Source organism: Schistosoma haematobium, chromosome 1, assembly GCF_000699445.3.
Source record: "Schistosoma haematobium chromosome 1, whole genome shotgun sequence".
Classification (NCBI taxonomy): Eukaryota; Metazoa; Platyhelminthes; class Trematoda; order Strigeidida; family Schistosomatidae; genus Schistosoma; species Schistosoma haematobium.
Genome location: NC_067196.1, coordinates 66,527,384 through 66,549,955, shown reverse-complemented (window position 1 = coordinate 66,549,955; position 22,572 = coordinate 66,527,384). Strand labels below are relative to the sequence as shown.

The window sequence follows — 22,572 nt, the reverse complement described above, 5'->3', positions numbered from 1 at the left end:
AACGTGTGTACTATATCGTAAGTCAGGTTGAACGAAAACATCAGTTGATTGAGGTCGAGTGGAATCAGGTTTAACTGAACTCATTGCGTTTGTAAGCCTGTTCGTGTAGGAGGTTAGATCCATGTTCATTGAAGAGGACGAAGGATCCAGGAATTCTCCTGGAAGTCGAAGTGTCATTCCATAAACGAGTTGAGCCGCAGTGTATCCAATGTCAGCTTTCACTGCATTGCGGATACCTAGTAAGACTAGTGGAAGAGCGTCGGTCCACTGTGAAACGTTTGCAGCTGATAGTGAAGCTTATAGTTGTAGGTGAAAGCGTTCTACCAACCCGTTTGCCTGTGGGTGGTAGGCAGTCGTTCGGAAGCGAGTGATTCCTAAAAGTGTGGTCAGACGACGGAAAAGATCAGATTCAAACTGACGTCCGCGATCTGTAGTGATGGTTGAAGGGCAGCCGAAGTTTGCTACCCATCGTTCGACGAAGGCGCGATCCACTGTTTCAGCAGTGATGTCCTTGATAGGTACTGCTTCTGGCCATCGAGTGAAACGGTCTACGCAGGTTAAGAGACAAGAGTATCCATTTGAATCTGGTAAAGGTCCTACCAAATCCAGATGAACATGGTCGAAACGGGCATCGGGAGTTTTAAACGAGCCTAAGGGACATTTATTGTGTCTGATAACCTTAGATTTTTGGCAGCTTACACAGGAGCGTGCCCACTCCCTTACGTCTTTATTCATTCCAGGCCAGCAAAACCGTTCTGCTATAAGCTTGGTGGTTGCACGAACACCTGAATGAGAAAGTTTGTGCAATGTATTGAAGACATTGCGTCGATAAGGTTTCGGCACGATTGGGCGATCCCTACCTGAAGATGTGTCACAAAGTGAGGTTTCCTTACCTGTTCCTATCAGTTTGATGCGTAGTTTAAGGGTTGTGGACGATAACTCGTGCTGAAGATCACTGTCTTCTTTTTGAAGCTCGGCGAGTTTCAGAAGGTCGATTCCTTGGAAACTGTTCAAGGAAGTTATGCGAGATAAGGCGTCCGCAACTACGTTGTTTGCTCCAGAGATGTATTGAATATCTGAAGTAAACTGAGAGATGTAGTCCAGTTGTCGAGACTCACGGAGAGTACTTGTCAGAAGGAGAGCTTAACGAGAAAGTGAGCGGTTTATGGTCCGTGAAAAGAGTGAATTCACGACCTTCGATGTAGTGTTGGAAATGCCGTACAGCACAATACATAGCTAGGAGTTCCCTACCGAATGTGCTGTACCTCGATTCGGTGTCTAGCAACCTTCTAGAGAAAAATGCCAAGGGTTGCCAGGGGTTGTCAACCCATTGTTGTAAGACGCCACCGATTGCCGAGTCCGATGCGTCTACTGCGATACTAATGGGTGCTTCGGTGTCCTGATGTGTGAGCATTGTTGCTTTAGCGATCAGTTCCTTAACTGTGGAGAATGCTTTTCGTGCGGTGTCGTCCAAATTAATGGATTTCGCATTTCCACGAAGTTGGGCGGTCAGAGGTTTCATAAGTAATGCGCATTTCGGTATGAAACGTCTATAGAAACTTACGAGGCCGTTGAACGTGCGTAATTGCTTGACGGTGGTCGGTTCTGGGTAATCCAGAATGGCCGCCACTTTGGTTCTAAGGGGTCGGATACCTTGAGCATCGATAGTGTGTCCAAGAAAGTCTAATGAGTCGGTTCCGAATTGGCATTTCTGAACGTTTACAGTAATGCCATGTTTTTGAAGTCGTTCGAAAACAAGATCCAGATGCTTGAGATGTGTTTCTCTGTCCGGACTTGCGATTAGGCAGTCGTCAACATACGCATGTACGAAGTTGAGACCTCGGAAAACGTCGTCTATGAATCTTCGGAATGTTTGAGCAGCATTTCTTAGACCGAAAGGCATTCATAGAGTCCGAAGGGAGTTATGATAGCTGTTTTCGGTATGTCGTCAGTAGCCATAGGGATTTGGTTATACGCTTTAACCAAGTCGATTTTCGAAAAGACAGTTGTACCTTTCAAGGTAGCTGTCAAATCGTGAATGTGAGGCAACGGGTAACGATCGGGAATGGTTTTCGCGTTCAATCGCCGATAGTCACCAGTTGGACGCCAATCGTTGCTGTCCTTTTTAAGGACCATGTTCAACGGAGATGCATATGGGCTACTTGACGGACGTATGATCCCTATGTCTATCATATGGTCAAACTCGTTTTTCGCCAACCTCAGCTTTTCAGGAGCTAGTCGTAGTGCTTTAGAAAATACTGGTGGTCCTGTAGTCGTGATGTGATGTGTGACGTTGCTGGTTACACACGGTAGTTTCGCTTGCGTTTGTTGTATCCCAGGATACTTATCGAGAAGTGGTTGATAAAGTGGGTCTATCATATGCTTAATTGTGACTGGTGATAATCTGCAACCAGAGAAGGAAGTTACGCAAACGGACAAATTAGTGTTTCCGTCTACTAGCCTCCGTTTGCGCGTATCGATGATCAGATTATGGTGTTGTAGAAGGTCCATACCAATGATTGGCACAGAAACATCAGCAACAACGAAAATCCAGTGTATGGGTTTGCGTAAACCCACGTTAAGGTAAACGTACCTTTTGCCATACGTAGCGATCGGTTTTCCGTTTGCCGCCTGTAAGTTTAGGGTCGATTCGTGAAGTCGGTCGTTGGAATTCGCTGGGAGAACGCTAACTTCTGCGCCAGTGTCGACGAGGTAGCGAACTTTCGTTGTCACATCTGTGACGTATAACAGACGGCTATGTTCGCCGGCTACGGTTGCCGTTAACGCGTCCCGGCTTGGAAGTTTCCCGAATTGTTTTTCGAATCAGTCGGTTTCGTGTTGGGAAAATTGCAGGGTTTTCTGCAATTTCTGGAAAGCTTTCCATACTGGTTATGATACCAGCACCAGTCGGGGTTATCTGTCTCTCGTGGTCTAGAGACAGATCGCTTACGAGAAATGCTTCTACGTGGTGTGCGCGATCTCTTACGGTCGGTACGAAGACTAAGATAACGCGTGAGTGTGTGACATAAGTCGGTTATATCATTCTGAGTCGTGTGAGGCTTTTCTTTGACTGAAAATACCTCGGTAGTAGATTTCGTAATTTCTAAAATACGATCGGCAGATGCAGCCAGTTCGTCTAAGGCGTTGTTCTGGAACGAGACCAGAACTGCTTGCACCTGTTGGGGAAGTTTTGACAAGAAGAGTTGTTTGAATAGACCTTCGTCGAAAGTTCTTGGGCCTATAACCTCTCTCATCCGTTGCAACATGTCCGTCGCAGAACCGTGTTGCAGGTCGATGTTATTGAAGAGTTGATCTAACCTTTGTCGATCGGTTAGGTCTCCTCGTTTAAGAATCGAGCGTTTTAAGATTTCGTAAGGATCAGAAACATCACTAGTAAACATACTAGGGGTTACGTACCTGTTGAATTCGCGCGGTAGTGCCTTGACTACTGCGAGGAATTGTGCACGTGTGTCGATCACGCCGTGCTCGGAGAAGTCGGCTTCTGCGTGGCAAAACCAGGCTTCGATGTTGTCGGGCCAGAAAGGCATCAGTTGAAACGAAGGTGGGGACAAAGTCTTAATCTTGAGTACTTTAGGTGTCTGTTCAGTCATGATGAAGTATGAAGTACGATAATGAACGAGGGGAAAATATATATATATCCAAGAAAAAATACGAAAAAAAATCACAATGTTTAAAAAATAAATAATAAGGCAATGATATATAGAAAATCCCAAAAAGGAACAGACTCACAGTTGCAATTAGGTGTACCAGATCACGTCGGGCTCACCAATGATGATGTCACAGGTATTCAGTGTTTGACAACGCTTTTACCAGTAACACCTTCTAATATATTTCGTTCCCACCAAGAGAAATCAAAAGACAGAGTCAAGGAGATCGGAAGAGTGTATTTGGCGATTACCAATATATCGGAATTCTCCGACCTAATCTGGCTAGCGATTGAGGTAGATGTTGAGCACGGCGTTACCACACGTGATCTGGTGCGGATGCATGACCGAGCGCCTTCAGTTAGATGAGTCCACTAAAACATATGGTCAGCATCCAATGTCGAAAACTTAGAGCTATTTATTTTGGGGATTTATTTACCGCTACATGGCTAGCGGTTGCACGAGAAGTTGATCACAGCGTCCCCACTCGTGATCTGGTGCATTTACTTTACCGAGCGCATTGAGCTAGGTGATTCCATTAAAACCGATGTGGTCAGCATCAAATGTTGAAGACTTACAGAGCTACTGACTTTGGGGATTTATTTACCGTTGCACAGGAAATATGTCCACAGAACAACTTACAGAAATATTATTTTTATATACAAATGATTTCAATCTGAATAAATCTAAACGCTCAACAAATTTATCTCACCAGGTCTAAAGCTAATTTATTTATAGCATAAATTCCCAAATTATTAAGATACTTAAAAATCACTTTCATCCATAATTGACCAGTATTGGTCACTCTAGAATACGTTTTCAGCTTTTGGTTGTCCCTCTTTCTAACTAAACAGCCGGAATTTGAATTTTAGTGTATACTGACCATATTTGTTATAACTAATCCGTTAGATTTGTCATTGCTATATCGTAACTGCACATTTTCAAATATGAAGTCGTCACACAAAAATCTTAAACTTTTCAAGAGTTCTTCTAGACAGTGCTTGTTCTCAACTCAGACTAGGTATAAATTGTATAAGTGGTGATGGACATAATAATTCAGTATATCAAGGCTGGAGGGAGTAAGGAGAATAATGGAGGAATATAATGGTGACACTTTTGTCATTATTCTTGGTTTGTCTGTTCCAATACTTTTGATTTTACGTCAAGGGGTTGATTCGCTGTTCAATAGAGGTTCTGTGAAGGCCGCATCGTATTTGTTGTTTAATGCATACGAAGTGAATTGCAGTGGCCTGACCGAATGTACACATGAGCTGGACATTTTAGAAGGTATGTTGATAACAATGCTAAAACTTTCCATAGATATGTTTATGTGTATCCACCTGAATGAAGTTATACTTTACTGCAATTTCGCAAGCTTTTCCTTGATTTCACCTTATGTTAGTCACTGGCCTAACCTACGCATACATTACGTAAATGAAAATTACGTAAGATGAAATTAATGGTCATTTTGTGAAATTACGTGACATTTTAGATGATTGACCCTGAGAAACATGAAGATGTAAAAATTAGTGTGTTTGAAAGCACCTTGTCCAACTTCAAAAGGATTATTATACCTTATACAGATCCTCAAAGTAGATAGTTTTAACTTTATGTATTGCAGAATATATCTAGGTGACAGAAATAAAATGTTCAACAAGTTGATGATCGAAAACTGGCCACTTGTTCAAAGCTATGCTTACGACATTAGGCGTCAGTGAGTTTTTTGAGACATACCTTATGTGTATCTCTTCGGTGGTTTTTCGATGTAGGTTTGTCTTTGACTAATACATCGGTAGGAATTCTGTTTACAACTTACGACTTCTAGGTTTCTACGTTACACTTAAGCAGACATCTTGCTCGCTACTCTTTTTATTGCAAGAGGACGAAAACATGTATTTTCACTAATCTCTAAACGTATCTACTGTAAGTTCTTGCTATTGGAACAAAATTTGTGTTAAACCTTGAAGATCCTTTTAACTTACTGAGGTTTAACTCTTCATGTATATAGTTTAAACAGCATAATTCGAATCTACTGAAATATTCTGATAAAAAATCAACCACCTGGTTTCCTGAATCACATGTTACCGAAATCAAATGGAAATACTGGGGAAAATTTTATCTCATCTATAAAATGTCAATTAGTTATCATCCATTCTGACCAAGGCTATGAATCAGAGAAAATGGAGTACTCCTAAACAAACTAATCAAAAACAATTTATTCCTTTCAATGTAGATTATTTTAATTGGCACTGAAAACAGTAACTTTAAGACTGAGATAGATTCACTTTTGGAGACCAAGAGTTCTCTATTATTACCAAAATATGAAGCGTTTAAGATTTACTGGCAATAAAACATGTACATCTTTGCGCGGTCTCTAGTTATCTTGATAAGACGTATTGTTTTCAAAAGAGTTATAAAGTATAGCAATGAATAACACGATATTTTCAAAATATTTTGTATTTGATGAAGCAGCCTGGATTCTTTCCAGTTTCTGTTACTGTCTTAATACTTAAAAGTGGTAATGTAAATAAATATTAATGATATCGACTAGGTTTTTCATTTTTCCAGTGTTATCTAAATGTGGGCTTATAGCGTTTTCACTAACAAAAATATCAAGGTTATTTAGCGAATTCTGTGATTGTATGAATACATTATAATTCCAAATTCTTTCCTAGTTTATATACAATACGTATTATTAGTTCATTGACATTTTACTTCATTACAGATTGTCCAGAGAATTTTTCACTTTGTCTCGCGAGGTAATACAGATTTCAGAGAAATTTATCTGGTTTGTTTTGTACAGGTGATTGATGTAGGTGACAGTCTTTGTCAGTTAACAGAAAGAATTGACCCGGTGTTTATTGAGTGTTTTGTAAGTAAAGTAAGTTAAAATGAAGATGATGTAAAGTATTTGGATAAATTTTTGACATGCTTTCTAAATTTGGTGGAGAATAAAGAGTTTACGTATCATTCGTTATATGTATGTTATATCTGGATGAAAATAAATGAATGGTAACCACTGGTAGTTATTTATGCACTGATATTCTACGAATATTCTTATTGCATGACTATAAAGTAATTATGTTACATGTGTATTCATATTCCTTCCATTATAAGCTTTTATTTGATCGATCGGTTACTGTTATATGAATCATTCTATTAGTCACAATTTCTCACAATCACAGCGGCTTTTGGCTTGATCTCTTACAAATGTTATTTTCTATTTTATGGTGTGATGTGGCTTGATTTTGATTGCATATAAACCAAGTATGTTTAGAATATATGATTCATCTTGCACAGGATGAGATTGGCGTTCTGGACTTAATGGGCAAAGCTAGGCGGAAAAAGGACTAATCGGGTCTAGGCTGCTCGTACTGGTGTTTGCGTCATTAGTTTGGTCTTATAAGTCGGCGTATCTAAATTAACAACCGTAATTTGCAATAGTCGTATATCTAAGAACATGAAAATTTAGTCAGCGTATCCCTCAAGGTTTGCATGTTTTATAGATTATCAAACATACCGTATAACCGACAGTCTTGTTACACTCTCACTGACTACAAATCTGTTAAGTATGAAGAAAATTCGAACATGACGAGTCTTCACTCATCTTGTTGTACGCTATCTATATAACCCCCAGTTAACCCTAGTTCACTTTCTACTAGAAGCTACATTTGAAATCTCAGCTGTATTTTCAATGATCATAAAACCTTTAGATGATAACCACTTTTTGCTTACAATCGCTTAAACTGCTAGCTCCAAATAATAATTTTTCTGTCAACCTTTTCAGACAATTATATCATTTGCAACCTCTTTCGAACTCGCACTCCGTACAATAGACTCAACCTATCAATTCAACCAATCACAGGAATTAACTGAAAAACAGATCGAAGTAAAATTATTTTATTTTCTGCGATGCTGTTATTACTTTAACCGTTATATTAGGGACTTACAAACATATATAAGTATTCCAATAAACGAGATAATGATCATATAAAGAGATGGTAATTTATTAAAAATACTACATACTCTGTTTTAGTATTTGTCCACCTTTCTTGCTTTATGGCATAAATACAACCAAGAACTATTTAAAGTTTCCTTATACGCTTTCACTGAAGACCCACAGAAACGACAATATACATATGGTAAGCTAAATTTTCACTGAATGTTATTTTTTTATCTTATCGGTAACTGCATTTACTGTTGAATATTTTAACCGAATCTATCAAATTCCGATAAAAAAATATGGATGTTCGTGTATTTATAGTGATTCGAGTAATGTGCTAGGTTGTTAAAAATGTAAATAAAAGCTTTGAAAGTGAATATATCATTAAGATGGAGTTTATATGAGTGCTCTTTTGCTTTTCCTTTATTACTTTTACTTTTTTGTTCATTCTCCATTAACTCTGTAGACTGAGAGGTTCTGTGTCAGTATCTGTCATTGGAATGCATACCTCTGTGAGGGCCCTTTACTCGAACACTAAAAGTCGGGTCAGAGCTTATGACGAACTGCCATCTGATTCCGCAACCTCAAGTGGTGTCTGACAAAGCTGTCCACTATCTCCATTTTTGTTCTAATCGGGCATTGATCTCCTGTAAGGAGATCAGTTCTCGAGAATGCAATCGACGAGGACGATATTTCCATCAGTATGTGATGAAGTTGAACAAAAATGGAGATAGTGGACAGCCTTGCCGGACACCACCTGAGGTTGCGGAATAAGATGTTTTTTTACAAACATTCTTACAAGTTTATTGATGTATACCAATTATTTTCCTCAAATGTCCTATCGCAGAAATGGTTTAGCCACTACTGAAAACATAACTGACGCAGTCAAACTAAATAAAACAAACTTTATGAGTACTTTTTATTGAAGTCTAATTTATAACTTCACATACTTAATTAGTTCTTCACAATTAAAAAAGTAACTTCTCTATCAAAACAGATTATTCATGGTAGCGAACAAACTGTTGGAATATCTTGTGAACGGACGTATTTCATGCAAAAATCAATAAGACCAAGTAAGTGATGATTTGTATAAAAACGTTTAATAACCGGATAATTAATTATTGCAGATAATAAACAGAACACACTATTAAAGTAAGTCAACTAATGTATATTTTCCTGCTTAAAATAATTTTACATCGAAATATTAATATGAATCAGATTTGATCGACAAAGTGAAAATGATTAGCTACAAACATTCTGTTGAAGTTCCTAGATCAGTTTTCTTCAGTACTGTAAATATCATTTTGACAAGAGATATTAGAGGTATACCTGTCATGTCCTATTCTTACTCTTCCACACTTTGGTTTCAAGGCTTTGTCTTATTTTGGTATGTTATGAAACAATAAAGTGGTATTCTGTCTTAGTCAAACGAGATAGTTCTTAACCAAGATGTTTTGTTATTGAATAGCTAAAATATTTGATAAATATACATGAATGAGGTTAACTTTTTACTGTTCACAAAGTGAAATTTATGGAGTTCACTCTAGGCCAAGTTGTTTCAAGATACATTTACTGCTATAAAAGAGAAACGTAAATAAATGGAAATAATAACTCTGCTTAATGACGTGAGATTAGTCAATTAAAATCTGGTAGTGTGTATAGAAATCACTAAATATTCTAGTACAGATATTTCCTCTCAAATAAATACATTAAATTAGCAATGCATGTGAGAAAGAATCGAGAACTATTTTGAAAAGATTTCGTCTCATTAGTCATTTACGATTATGTATAGTTTCACTGAAGCTATTTAGTATTAAAAGAATTATAGATCGCACTCAAGTAACAAGAAAAAACATTTGAACGTGCCTTCGTTTCCATTTTTTACACAAATTAAGTAAGGAATTCAATTTATCATTGTTATGTAATCTTTTATTGGCATTTATACGTATTATGAATGTTATGGTATTTTTTCTTTACTCTAGAACACTTATTGAAATTTACTTACACATAATAAATGCAGTTGCCATGTTGATTAAGCAAATTAAAACAACCCTAACAGATTTAGATGAGGTAATTTTATACTTATATTACCTGTCTTGATACTTTTAATAAAATAGATTGCAACAAAAATAAAAGAAGGGATTGAAAAGAAAATAAATTTCGTGAAGTATGATAAAATCGACATTGAGTGAGTTTCAATTTACAAGTACATGTCTGAAAGTGAGTAGAATTTGTTGAAAATGTTCAACGACCGTCAACTTTAGTAGCTTATCAGTATACCGAGGAAAGGCTGTATTGAACCTTTGTAATGCTGTTTTCGCAGCAATCTAGTGCTTCTTTAGGTTCAATCTCATCTTGCCAACCACTAGGTGGTGATCTGAGGTTATTTAAACTACTCTACTGGTTCTCATGTTCTCGATTAACCTTCTGAATTCTTAGTGATGCAAATATGATCAATTTGGTTATCTGTTATGTGGTACGATGAGACCCATGTAGATTTTTTATCCGTTTGCACTGCTTATAACCATTTTGTTGCAGGCTCAAAGATTCGTAAATCTGTCATCATTCTAGTTCCTTTTTTCAAGTATATTTTGTCTCATGATATCTTCATGCCTTGTGTTGTCCATTCCGGCTTCGGCGTTTTGATCTCCCATCAGGATTGTCAGGTCTTTTCCTATGTACTTCGCTGTGATTGATTGCAGCCTCTCATGCAACCAATCTTCATCGTCGTCGTTGCTATGATTGGTGGGTACATAACACCGGGTAATATTCATCGTGATTTCTTCATTTCTTGTTTTGAAAGTTGCTTAAGTGATCCTGGATCCATGAGATTTCTATCTTATAAGTTCATCACGTGCTTGTTTAGACAGCATCAGAGCAACTCCGTGAGTATGTGGAGCATTTTCTTCTTCATGACAAGAGTACAGCAGCATATATCCCGTATCTAGCCTTTGCTGTCCAGCTTGAATCCAACAGGTTTCGTTGATTTCGAGGACCGCCAAGTTGTATCTCCTCATTTCCGTAACTAGTTGACTGATCCCCCGGCCTCCCATATTGTCCAGACGTTCCATGTACCTATATTATTTGTTGCTCTAGTTGTTAGGAGAGGCATCGACCTCATAACTTCTGAAGAATCTCGACTCTCACCATGAGGCGTCAAAACTCTCCTGAATGAAGATCCTCCAACTCAGAGAACAGAGTTTAAATGGTTTAAATGATTTATTCCGGTTAGCGTCTTTTAAGCAAGGTTTTTTCCCACGGAATCGAGTTGCTGAACCTATGCCTAACTCTTTTCCTGTGTATGGCCTTTGGACCGGCAGTAGCCCTAGAACAGAACTTTCATCTATCAGTTACTGTAATATTTCACTGCTATGTTTGCTTACAATATAGATTTGAATACGTTCATGGGAAGCGCAGTGAAGCTGTACACTTGATAACACTTTTGGTGCGAATATATGACATTCAAGATGAAGATGGTCAGACAGTCGGTAGCATGGGGTTTAAAGACACACTACTTATTTCATCACTCAAGTTAAATACCAGTGAGTAATGACCTGTTACTAAATTAAATTAACTATCACACTATATGCAATGTTAGCTGTCATGTTGAGAGGTTAGAAGTTGGCTAAGGGTTGCTATCTAAAACACGTAATCACTTCAGATGTGAACTTTCTAGTTGGCATCTACTTTTATTATCTCAATTCAGGGCTGTAGATGTCATATGATTTGGTTCGAAATCCACCACAAACGAACAGATGTGTTCATTTCACGTTCCGCTAAATGTTGGGTTTCAATATTATTTTATGCTTTTTATTTATCGCTTCCATTTGTGATATCCTAACTAATTTCTTTATGTTTATTTGTTAACTGTCATTGATGCTTACATTAGTTTGAGTTGTTTTTCCACCTAATCAATTTCTTCCTACTGAATGTATCCAATGTGTAGCAAATCTACACCACAACCTACATTGTTTAGCACTTTCTAAATATTGGGTTTCAAATATATCATCATTTACGTTTGTTTCAATAGACTAACTATCCAGGATTCAGTCATGTACTCATTGTCAAACTAGCATTTTAACCCTGTCAATAACATGTTTTCCCAAATTTTGCAAGGTCTTGGTGTTTCATTTCAAGTTGGGAAAATCGGAAGATGTACAAGGAATCACTTTTCACGTTTTTCTTATCTATCACATATTTATTTACAACGATGTGTGAGCTGTGTACTGAAATTTTAGAACCTTTCCGAATTAAAAAGTAGTTACTGGTCAACCTTCTGACTAGAAAATATGATCATAAGCTCGATGTAGATTCCGCCACAGAAATAGCTACATCGGTAAATAAACATCAAAGCGTAAAGAGCAGATAACTTATTTCTTGTTTTATTAAGGACTATTAGTCGATGAGAAAATAACAAATAAAGACTCACTACATAAAATCTCTTCTTGATAGTTTCAGCTATATTGCCATGTAAGATAACTCTAGCTATATCTCAGTTGCATTATAGATTCAGGAATTAGGGTTTCTTGAAGAACATGTATCTCTGTACCTTTTTGTTCCCGATATGTATATGCGTCTTTCAAAACCTTGTAGGTAACCCATTTCGACTAGCTCCCAACATAACACTTTCATTATCACGTAATTGTTCTCATAGTTTCTCTTAGTCTTTCGAAAAAACTTCAGTGAATATTTTTAGAATAATGAAACATTAATGAAGACTGACACACCATTTGAATTTGTTTAGTGTATTCGAAATGGGTACATATATAGAACCAATACTCTTTTTCTAAACAGCGCTATTTCTAAATCCAAAGGCACTGCTTTATTTAAACGCTCTAATTAATTTAACCAATTTAGAGTTTAGAGAATTACTTATTTAGTGATCCCATCAATATGATTACTTAGTTATCGAATCAATTGAGGACTCCTTATGTGCATTAGCTTTCGGTTGAAGTAATATTTAAAGCATCCAAATAATTATATAAATCAAGCAAATGAAATTTCATACAAATAGTAGGTGTTTATTTTGTCATTTTACAGTTCTTATTAGTCGAAATGTGATCAATCTCACTGAAAATATACCCTATATATGTTACTGGACAGTAAGTTTAAAAATATCTTATTCGGAACAATATTTGTGCTATAGTTTGTTCTTTTATAGGATATACTGCAAATTATAAAGGGAATATACGATTCAAAAAGCTCTTGATGTTCTCAATGCTTTTGTTAGTCTTTAACATATGCTTCAACATTTAAAATATATTTGAATTCTTATGACGTTGTATTCATGATTCAATGTATTCCTTTAAGACTACTTAATTTGGAATGTCTAAAGGTAACTGACACCTAGCAATAGAGGCAACTCAGCTATGAACTGACAGTAAGTGTGAACATCGTTCTTACTTGCATTAATAATCATTGTCAAGTTACGAGTTATCAACAGGAACCTTAAATGTTCACGATGACTAGAGTGTAAAAGGATATTCCGTGGTTGGATGCAAAACTTTGCACTGTCAGAATTATGAGTTTATAGGGTTATTCTGTTTCAAATGAGTTTTTATTATGAACTGAAATTAAAAAGCATTAGATGATTGTCTCTTCTTTTTTTAGGACCAAACATTAGTTCACATCCACTACTCTAAACAAGATCAAATCTTGAGCACTTAAGTCTTCCATGAAACAAGGTAAAATTAGTCTACTAAGTTTCAGTTCAATGGTTTCAACGCAAAGTAAATTGATCAAATTTAGGTTTGCAAACCACGAGATTCTAACTTAATAGTTCAAGAATATTGTACGATTATGGACTGCCAAGTAGTCCTTAAGTAGGATAAAAAAACTTTCCGATGCTACTGGCTATTGTCACACTATATAGTCGAGTCATACAGATATGTATACAAATTTGACTCTACTGAGATAGACAAACAGATAACCCTTTGACACCATAATGGTGTATAGTTTTACACAGTTACATATGTAGACTTATATACAACTGTTATTCAATAGAATAAAGCTATATTACTGAAGAAAATTATTAATGTTTTTGTCAATAACATTTATACATTGATAATAAGTAAACCTAATTAGAATTTTACAACTACTTACATTTTGAATGAATTCTAATTGTTTATTTTATATTAATCATATCCAGTGAAGAAATTGATTACACAGTTAAATGGACGATATCGCTCTGTTATAAATGTAACCAATGAGTTTGGACATAATACCAAAGATATTGAATGATAAAATTGTTTCTAATTTATACAAAAAAAAAACTCTTGCTATAGTGATTAAACGAAAACTGTTTGAATTATTCATTTCCAAATTTATTATCATTATCGTCATGTTAAATGGTTGTTTTCTGGACTGGAAAGAAGGACACCTCGTCAAGATTCCAAAGAAAGGAGATCTGAGCAAATGTGAAAACTACAGAGGCATTACACTACTGTCAATAACAGGGAAAGTCTTCAACAGATTGTTGCTGAACCGGATGAAGGATGCAGTAGACACCCAACTTCGAGATCAACAAGCTGGATTCCGTAAGGATCGGTCGTGCACAGACCAAATTGCAACACTACGGATTATCGTTGAGCAATCAGTTGAGTGGAACTCATCACTATACATCAACTTCATTGATTATGAAAAGGCATTCGACAGTGTAGATAGGAGAACGTTATGGAAACTTCTTCGACACTACGGAGTTCCTGAGAAGATTGTCAATATTATCCGGAACTCATACGACGGACTACAGTGCAAAGTAGTGCATGGAGGACAGCTGACAGATGCATTCCAAGTAAGGACCGGAGTCAGACAAGGCTGTTTACTCTCTCCCTTCCTCTTTCTTCTGGTGGTCGACTGGATTATGAAGACCTCGACATCTGAGGGAAAACACGAAATACAATGGATAGCTCGGAATCAATTAGACGATTTGGACTTCGCAGATGACCTAGCCCTCCTATCACATACACACGAACAGATGCAGATGAAGACAGCCAGTGTAGCAGCAGTCTCTGCATCAGTAGGCCTCAACATACACAAGGGGAAAACCAAGGTCCTCAAATTCAAAGCGGAGAACAGCAATCCAATCACTCTTGATGGCGAAACTCTGGAAGATGTAGAGTCCTTCAAATACCTAGGAAGCATCGTCGATGGACAAGGAGGCTCAGATGCAGACGTAAAGGCGAGGATTGGCAAAGCAAGGACAGCATTCCTACTATTGAAGAACATATGGAACTCGAAACAACTTTCAACCAATATCAAAGTGAGAATCTTCAATACGAACATCAAGGCAGTTCTACTGTATGGAGCTGAAACTTGGAGAACTACTGCGACCATCATCGAGAAGGTACAAGTAATTATAAATAGCTGTCTACGCAAGATACTTAACATCCATTGGCCGGATACCATCAGCAATAGCCTTCTTTGGGAGAGAACAAACCAACTTCCAGCTGAAGAGGAAATTAGGAAAAGACGATGGAAATGGATAGGACATACATTACGCAAATCGTCAAACTGCATCACGAGGCAAGCCCTAACTTGGAATCCTGAAGGGAAGCGAAAAGAGGAAGGCCAAAGAACACATTGCGTCGGATAATAGAAGCAGATATGAAAACGATGAATTACAACTGGACGGAGCTAGAAAGGATTGCCCAAGACAGGGTTGGATGGAGAATGCTAGTGAGCGGCCTATGCTCCCTCACGAGGAGTAACAGGCGTAAGTAAGTAAGTAAATGGTTGTTTTCATTAAGATGGTTACAATATACTTAAAAAGGTTTTTCATTATTGATTTCAATACTTATTTTTATAATGTATTGCATGGAATATATTCTATAGCCCATTGAAGAATTTCTCAAACTTATTGAAAAAGAAATTGATGGTAGAGAAAAGTGTTTATTAAATGGAGAGTTGGAAATTGTTACTATTCCAGTTGGGAATATGTGTCTGTCATTGAGTAAGTACTAACTAAATTAACTTATATGAAATTTTAAATAAACACTAAAGAGAAATTTCTCCACATTCTGATGTCTATTAGTATATTCAGGGAGTGTTTATTAATTTATTTAAACATATAAAGATTGTTACAAAGGGGAGGCAAGATATATATGCTCTACACAAATTAATTATTATTCAATTTATGTGTGTACTGAGATGTTGCCCGGTTGTTCATATCAAAACCATTGGTTTTCTTGAAGGGTCATTCTCGGAGCCTTTGACTCAGAGGTTTAATTTACAGAACATTGAAGCGACGTTAATATATGAGGTCCCATGGTAGCCGGTGATCAAGAACGGGTTCATACGCCGTTTATTCCTTCAGAATCATGGAATCCATGTGCACCACTGGTTTGGAATCGGGATTTTAAAACTTCCCAAGGTGGGTTTTCCGTACCCAAAAACTGTGAGCACACTATCGAAGTGTTCTGTTAGCTGTGCTTTTTCGATCTACAGATGTAGGTTTAAAGGGGCTTTTTTATGAGGGCTCATAATCAACTATAATTTCGAAAATCCAACTTCAAGCCAAGAAACTATTGGATTATGAAGCAGCTTACTTATCAAATAAAAAAAATATAAACGTAGCTTACAAAACTTAGCTTTGTGGATGACGCATTATAGGCTAACAAATTTAGGAAAATATAAACAGCTCATCATAATTCAACACGAAATTTGCCTTCAAAGTTAATGTAATAAACAATGACCTATTAATTAAGGGACTTCTAAAATCAGTGAATAGTTTCATATCTGAGCAGATTATTTCATGAACAGTATGATATAAACAATAGTCCCTAAGTCAAAAATATTAAGAACAGAATCATTATCCTAAAAGCTAAGAACTTCTGAAATTTTAAACTACAATAGATGGTGACTTCTATCACCGGGTGCATGGAAATGATCTTTTATTTATTTACTGCTATTGCTATTGATTTATTTAGTAAAAATGAACCAAAATTCATAATTCATGATGTGATAGAAATGTATGGGACATATTAATTAAGCTTTTGTGAAACTCCCCATTTCAAGACTAGAGTTTTACGCTATGGATATGAATAAATGATAGAGTAATACATGGTACCCAGACAGAAAAGTAAAGCTTACTCAGAACTTATATGAGTTAAATCATTAAGAGAAATGCGTATCGTATATGTCTCAAGCAGGATCACAGGTATTAACTCATCTACTTTTAAAAAGATTGTAACTTTAATTTTGTATTCAGTTATCCTGGTGTAATTCAAAAATAAGAAATATACTTTTCAAAGTATGTCTTTATCATTCTTTAAGTTAATTATAGCCTATCTGATTATTCTTAAATTACATTTTATCGTTTAGCAGATACTAAGATATTATCCATTCATCTATTTCGTTTATCGATTATCAGTCAGTGTTAACAAAATCAACTCGAAACACCAACAGTTTTCTTCATTAATTCTACTTAAAATATTTGCAGTTTTAGAAACTACACGTAACATATATTCTGTTAAAGTTAGACACTAACACCGTTAGATGCCGGCTCAGTGGTCTAGTGATTAAGCGTTCGCGCGAGACCAAAGGTCATGGGTTTGAGTCCCGAGTGCGAAATCGTGGATACGCGCTGCTCGGGAGTCCCATACTAGATCGAAACGGCCATTCAGTGCTTCCAGATTTTCGATGGTGGTTTAACATCAATTGATTCATGATCTCAATCAAAAAAAGGACTAAGTTGAATGTTATGAGTCACATAAATTCAGTTATTACTAGAATGATTTTATTTTTCACACAATTATCTCATAGCTTTATTCATTTTCAGTAAATTGTATTTGTTATCATAATCGTATCATACTTTATGGTAAACGACATGGAGTGTCTGCCTTAGAACCAAAGAAAATCAACCATTTTCGATCGGTGAGTAGATTTTTTTTGTTTTGGTAAAACATGTATGTTACATACTGATAAGTCTTGTTAATTTGAACGCTTTATTCGGTTCCTAAGCTATTCTGGTAACCTGCAAGCTAGAACTACGCAACGACATGAACTCGAGAGGAAAGGCGCAAAATGAACGAAAAACACTTTACTCCAAAGGTTTATTTTTGTACAGAAAAACACGGGTATTTATAGATGTTAACATTTGTTAAATCAACATCATATTTTGGCCAATCCGCTAAAAGACATATTATGCTGCTGACCAATAGTAGCGCGCCACGTTGATATTCTAGAAAGCTCCATCATGCTCTGATTGGCCAGGACTCTTCGGCTGCTTTACGGCCTCTCGAGGCTCCGTTGCAGTTCTCGGAAAGCCGACTTAACACATACAACGATGTATCCATCTCCATTGTGAACACTTTGATCACCAGTTATATATCATTAGGTTTCCTCCAAAAAGTAAAATAAAAACTCACTATTATGTTAGTTTTTAGCTAGTTACCATAATAATTATTTTGGAAACAGGAATACAGTACCGTAATCCAATATAGGCGGCTGAACAACACATTTTGTTTTAAAATGGTGGTTGATCACAGAAAGTGGATATACAAATGAAACATATTTTTGTTTCGATTAGGAAAGAGGTAAATGGCTGGACTAATACTATATGCTTTCCTGAAAAGAGTATTTCAGTATTCATTTTCTTTTACACGTTTCCACATAGACATTAGTATATGAATCTAAATTATACATAACCTTAATTTTCTGCTTTTAGTCGATATTGTGACTGTATTTACAGGATTCATATAGTACTGAACAAAGTCATTATTATTTTGTCTTTTAAACGTAAGTTAAACTAATTCTTTCTAGTGTATTATAGACGGTGAGTCTATAATTTATGGACGAACCAATGAGATTTAGGATAACAAGTCTTGGATTTTGGAACGAAATTCATTCATCCATTTGGCTAAATAGCGTTTCGGCATTTTAGCTAATATCAGTTCGTGATGATAACCCTAAATCTAACTCCTAATCCTAACCATCAACTGTAAATCATAATTCTAATTCCTCACACTGGTTTATAACTCTGATTTGGTCCTAGTAAGTAGATAGACTGATATGGCGGGATGAAAAACAACATTACATTCCTTTACTCAATGTGACTTTTTGTTCAACATTACTTCGATGTTTAACTCAATATGATAATTACTCAGTGTAGGATTCGTGTTTGTTTACCAGTGTAATATTCTATTAGGTGTAACATTAATTTGTTTGAGTGTGACGTTTTACTCAATATACGATATTCTTGTATCAAATTAAAACGAACTATGCTCAGCATGACACTGAGCTTGTGATTTGTTATAACTCTGGGTATCTTTCATACACGTGATTTTATCCTAATTATTAATTAAAATGGGTGTACAAATCAATATATAAATGTGTATATTTTCGACTAGGGTCGTCGTGTTTTGGGTTTAATAAACCTTCACTTGTACCAGTCTTGTCGTTCTTACTTCACGTTGTTGGGATTGCAGTGGTACCTCGTTTTACAAGTATAAGTAATAAGTGAACCCAATTAGGGACTACCAGATATAACAACTGGCTATCAGTTATAATATAGAAATTCTCAAGGTCACTCTAGCGTTCCTCAAAGTTCACCCACATATTATCGTCTCACCAATAATGTTTTTTTAAGAATGCCTTCTAAAGATTTCATTAAGAAATAATCACTTATTTTTTATGATTTTATACCTATGACAGTCAGATACATCCCAATCTGATCTTATTGAGCTTCAATTTAATCCCGATATTTTTAAAAATGCAAATGAGTTTATTTCACCATACCTATATTCCGCCTTATTGGAAGAAATAGATGAAACTGGTCGGCATACATCAATATGGCTTATTGTTAAACAACGCTCAAAAATTAGACGATTACTAATTAAAAATGTAAGTCAGAATGCGAAACATATGTTTATTTTAACAAATTACATTCAGTGTCGATCATAAAAAAGAATCAAGGGAAAATTTTATCCGATATGAAATGGCTTAGATAATTCCGTTGTTGATATATTTGGCTTAAATTTAATCATTTTTGGTCGGTATATGATCATCTTGTGCGGATCGCCTTAATATAGCCATTATAACACAGGTTAATAGAGTATAGATGGAATGTGTTTAGCAGTGGGATCCAGGACGCGCGTTTCATTTTATTTGGGACTTATTAGCTGGATGTACTTACATCCTAGAGTTGAGTCTCACTCTGGGACTGAAGTTCAATACCGTTTGTATCAAACTTCATCGCGTTATCCACTTAGCTACCGAGCTCAAGTAACCACTTGCCTGTCCAGTGGTTATGAAATTTAATTCAGTTTGAAATGATCTGGATTATCCCATAGTTGATATTTTTGACAGAAATTCGACCAAGTTAAAATGTCTTTTAAGTGATGAAATAAAACTAATCTCTATTATTATGAAGTCAGCTTAATGTGTACACTTATTTGTAATTAAGTATCGAAAAAGAGATGATCATTTAGTTATTAGTTTTCCGATTTATTAATAGCAAGATAATAGTACTAGTTTACGTATGTGGATATATAAATAACCTTCGGTTTTGTACTACAGATGATAAATCAAAGATCAGGATTTTGTAGGTATCATTACCATGGTTCAATTTGATAATTTCGAATAAATTGAGCATTAGATAGATTGTTATAAATAAATAACACAGTTGTAATATCCCAATAAGTAGAAAAATTAGATTTTCTGACGTTTCGTGATGGAACAATATGAATATTCGTGTTGTTCTGTTGTACTATTTAAACTTGGACTAATTTTAATTTGGCTATTTATTCTCTGAAGGAGTAGCTTACACTAAGTCACGAAACGTCAGGAAATCTAATTTTTCTACTTATTGGGATATTACAAATATATTATTTATTTATTTATGGATCAGGATTGTTATCATTGAATTACACTAAAATTATTTTAAAGAACATGAATTTACAAGTTAACTAAATAACTAAAGTTTTACAGTTTTAGTAATTACACAAAATAAAAACGATCAACTTGCGATCTCTGTTGATTTAGAAAATGTTAGTGTTTTATGGTTACTCTTTTTTATATTCATAATTATTTTTCCAACTATAACTAATTATTTTTGATTGAAATCATGAACCGATTGATGTTATACCACCATTGAAAACCTCGAAGCACTGGACGGCCGTTTCGTCCTATTGTGGGACTCCTCAGCAGTGCGCATCTTCGAATCCCACGAGCGGGATTCGAACCCAGGGCCTTCAGCCTCGCGCGCGAACATCAATCAGTTCATGATTTCAATCAAAAGCTTAACAATATCCACAACCACTAAACTGATTATAACTAACTGATACGTTTTTTAAGGTTTAAAATTATTTTAAAAAAGTTGTTTACAATTATCCTGAAAGTTAATGGTTTTCATACTACTTATTTTGAAAATGGTTCAGCATAAATTGAAATGATTTTATTAATGGAGTTATCTGAAAGATTTGTAGTACAAATGTGTTTCATTTCAGTAATATTATACTGCGCTAAAAACTAGCTTAATGTTACATATACTGACTACTAATATACTTATAAATACTTTAGTAAATTACGCTTGCAATAACATTTAAATATAAAAGAACTATTTAATCAACTGATTAACACTTCTGTTTATTTAGGTTTTCCCAGTATGGCGTAGTACAGGCCTGTTGGAGGTGCCTTCCAATAAGCCTAACCATTGTGTTACTAAAGCGTCCTTTATTTCTCATCATTTAGAACAGGAATTTTCTAAAACAACATCAGATGATGATACAATATCTGGAAAAAAACTTGGTGAAAAATCCGAATTCAAAGATGAAGATTGTAATTTACTTATGGCTCAATTGCTAACACATCAGCCGTCTACTAAACACTGGATTCAGATATTTCGTGATGAGTTATCACATGTTGAAGCTAGTGTGTGCTTTAATGTACCAATCCCGACTGCTAACACATGTGTCAATTTATGCTTAAAATGTGGTATAAATCCACAGTCCTATATAATTATGGAACATGGGCAAAAAATTGATTGGAATTATATAATAAACGAAGCAGTTATAGGGAAAAATATTCAAGTTTACAATAAATACAAAGAAACACCATTTAATGTTACAGATAGAGTACCAAATGATCATCCTGAAATTTCCAAACTACAGTTTAAGGAAACCAATTCTAGTGACAACCGAAAGTTTAATTGTATGAAGTTGGCTTCATCACTGACGATGCTAAAAAATCCGCTTACTATCACAGTGATATGTGGGCCTCCAGGCAGTCGAAAAGTAAGTTATTCACTTTCAAACACAAAAATTTCCACAATTTGGCTTTTTAAAATGATTCAATTATGAATCAATTGACACGCTAATTGTTTCAGCGTCGTGAATATCCAGTCAAATGAAACAAGATACCTACCAAAATGCTTGAATTTATTCGGTTAAAGACGTTCACTAATTAATTGATGTAAATAACATCAGTTTGTAATTTAATCTTGTTGATAGGATAAAATCTATTTTCAGCTTTTGAAATCTTTATATAACATTAAATAGTATCTGATTTATATTACAAGCAAATATTATGAACATACAGCAAGGAATATTCATATTTCAGAGGATGATTTAGTTTTAGTGAATATATGTAGATGTTTGAAACAGCATAAATATACATTTATTGATCAACAAACATGAATGGTGTTATAACTTGTGGCCTCGCGCCCCTATCAATATATATATATAACGTAATCATATCGCCAATTAGAGAACAGTCAATTATCCACCGGATCAATGATGCATAAACCCTTAAGAACAGTCTAGAGTCCTTATCGGTCCTTCTTCCTGCCTAGCTCTGCCCGTTGAGTCCATAATACCAATCTCAGCCTCTGCGATATAAATCATGTATTTCAAATATACTGGGTTAACATACAAACCGAACAGACCACATCGCACCACAAAATAGAAAGCGACATTTGTGCAAGATCTAGCCAAAAGTGGCTGTGAATGTCGGAAACTGTAATTAATAGAC

General features: G+C 35.7%; 1 protein-coding gene across 1 annotated transcript in view; it reads left to right on the top strand.

The window, feature by feature from the left end:
* The first annotated feature begins 4,591 nt into the window (after positions 1–4,591).
* Positions 4,592–22,572, top strand: part of PUS3_3 (tRNA pseudouridine synthase 3) — a 36,061-nt gene continuing 18,080 nt past the window's right edge. The window contains exons 1-21 of the mRNA XM_051209410.1: positions 4,592–4,686; positions 4,726–4,796; positions 4,833–4,952; positions 4,986–5,110; positions 5,158–5,257; positions 5,298–5,379; positions 6,391–6,424; positions 6,469–6,546; positions 7,453–7,554; positions 7,608–7,666; positions 7,702–7,807; positions 8,606–8,681; positions 8,736–8,760; positions 9,591–9,678; positions 9,726–9,796; positions 10,999–11,150; positions 12,649–12,710; positions 15,439–15,556; positions 17,384–17,478; positions 19,258–19,446; positions 21,198–21,836. Coding sequence (XP_051074867.1) covers positions 4,613–4,686; positions 4,726–4,796; positions 4,833–4,952; positions 4,986–5,110; positions 5,158–5,257; positions 5,298–5,379; positions 6,391–6,424; positions 6,469–6,546; positions 7,453–7,554; positions 7,608–7,666; positions 7,702–7,807; positions 8,606–8,681; positions 8,736–8,760; positions 9,591–9,678; positions 9,726–9,796; positions 10,999–11,150; positions 12,649–12,710; positions 15,439–15,556; positions 17,384–17,478; positions 19,258–19,446; positions 21,198–21,836 — 2,466 coding nt within the window. The 5' untranslated portion in view covers positions 4,592–4,612. The remainder of the gene's footprint in view (positions 4,687–4,725; positions 4,797–4,832; positions 4,953–4,985; positions 5,111–5,157; positions 5,258–5,297; positions 5,380–6,390; positions 6,425–6,468; positions 6,547–7,452; positions 7,555–7,607; positions 7,667–7,701; positions 7,808–8,605; positions 8,682–8,735; positions 8,761–9,590; positions 9,679–9,725; positions 9,797–10,998; positions 11,151–12,648; positions 12,711–15,438; positions 15,557–17,383; positions 17,479–19,257; positions 19,447–21,197; positions 21,837–22,572) is intronic.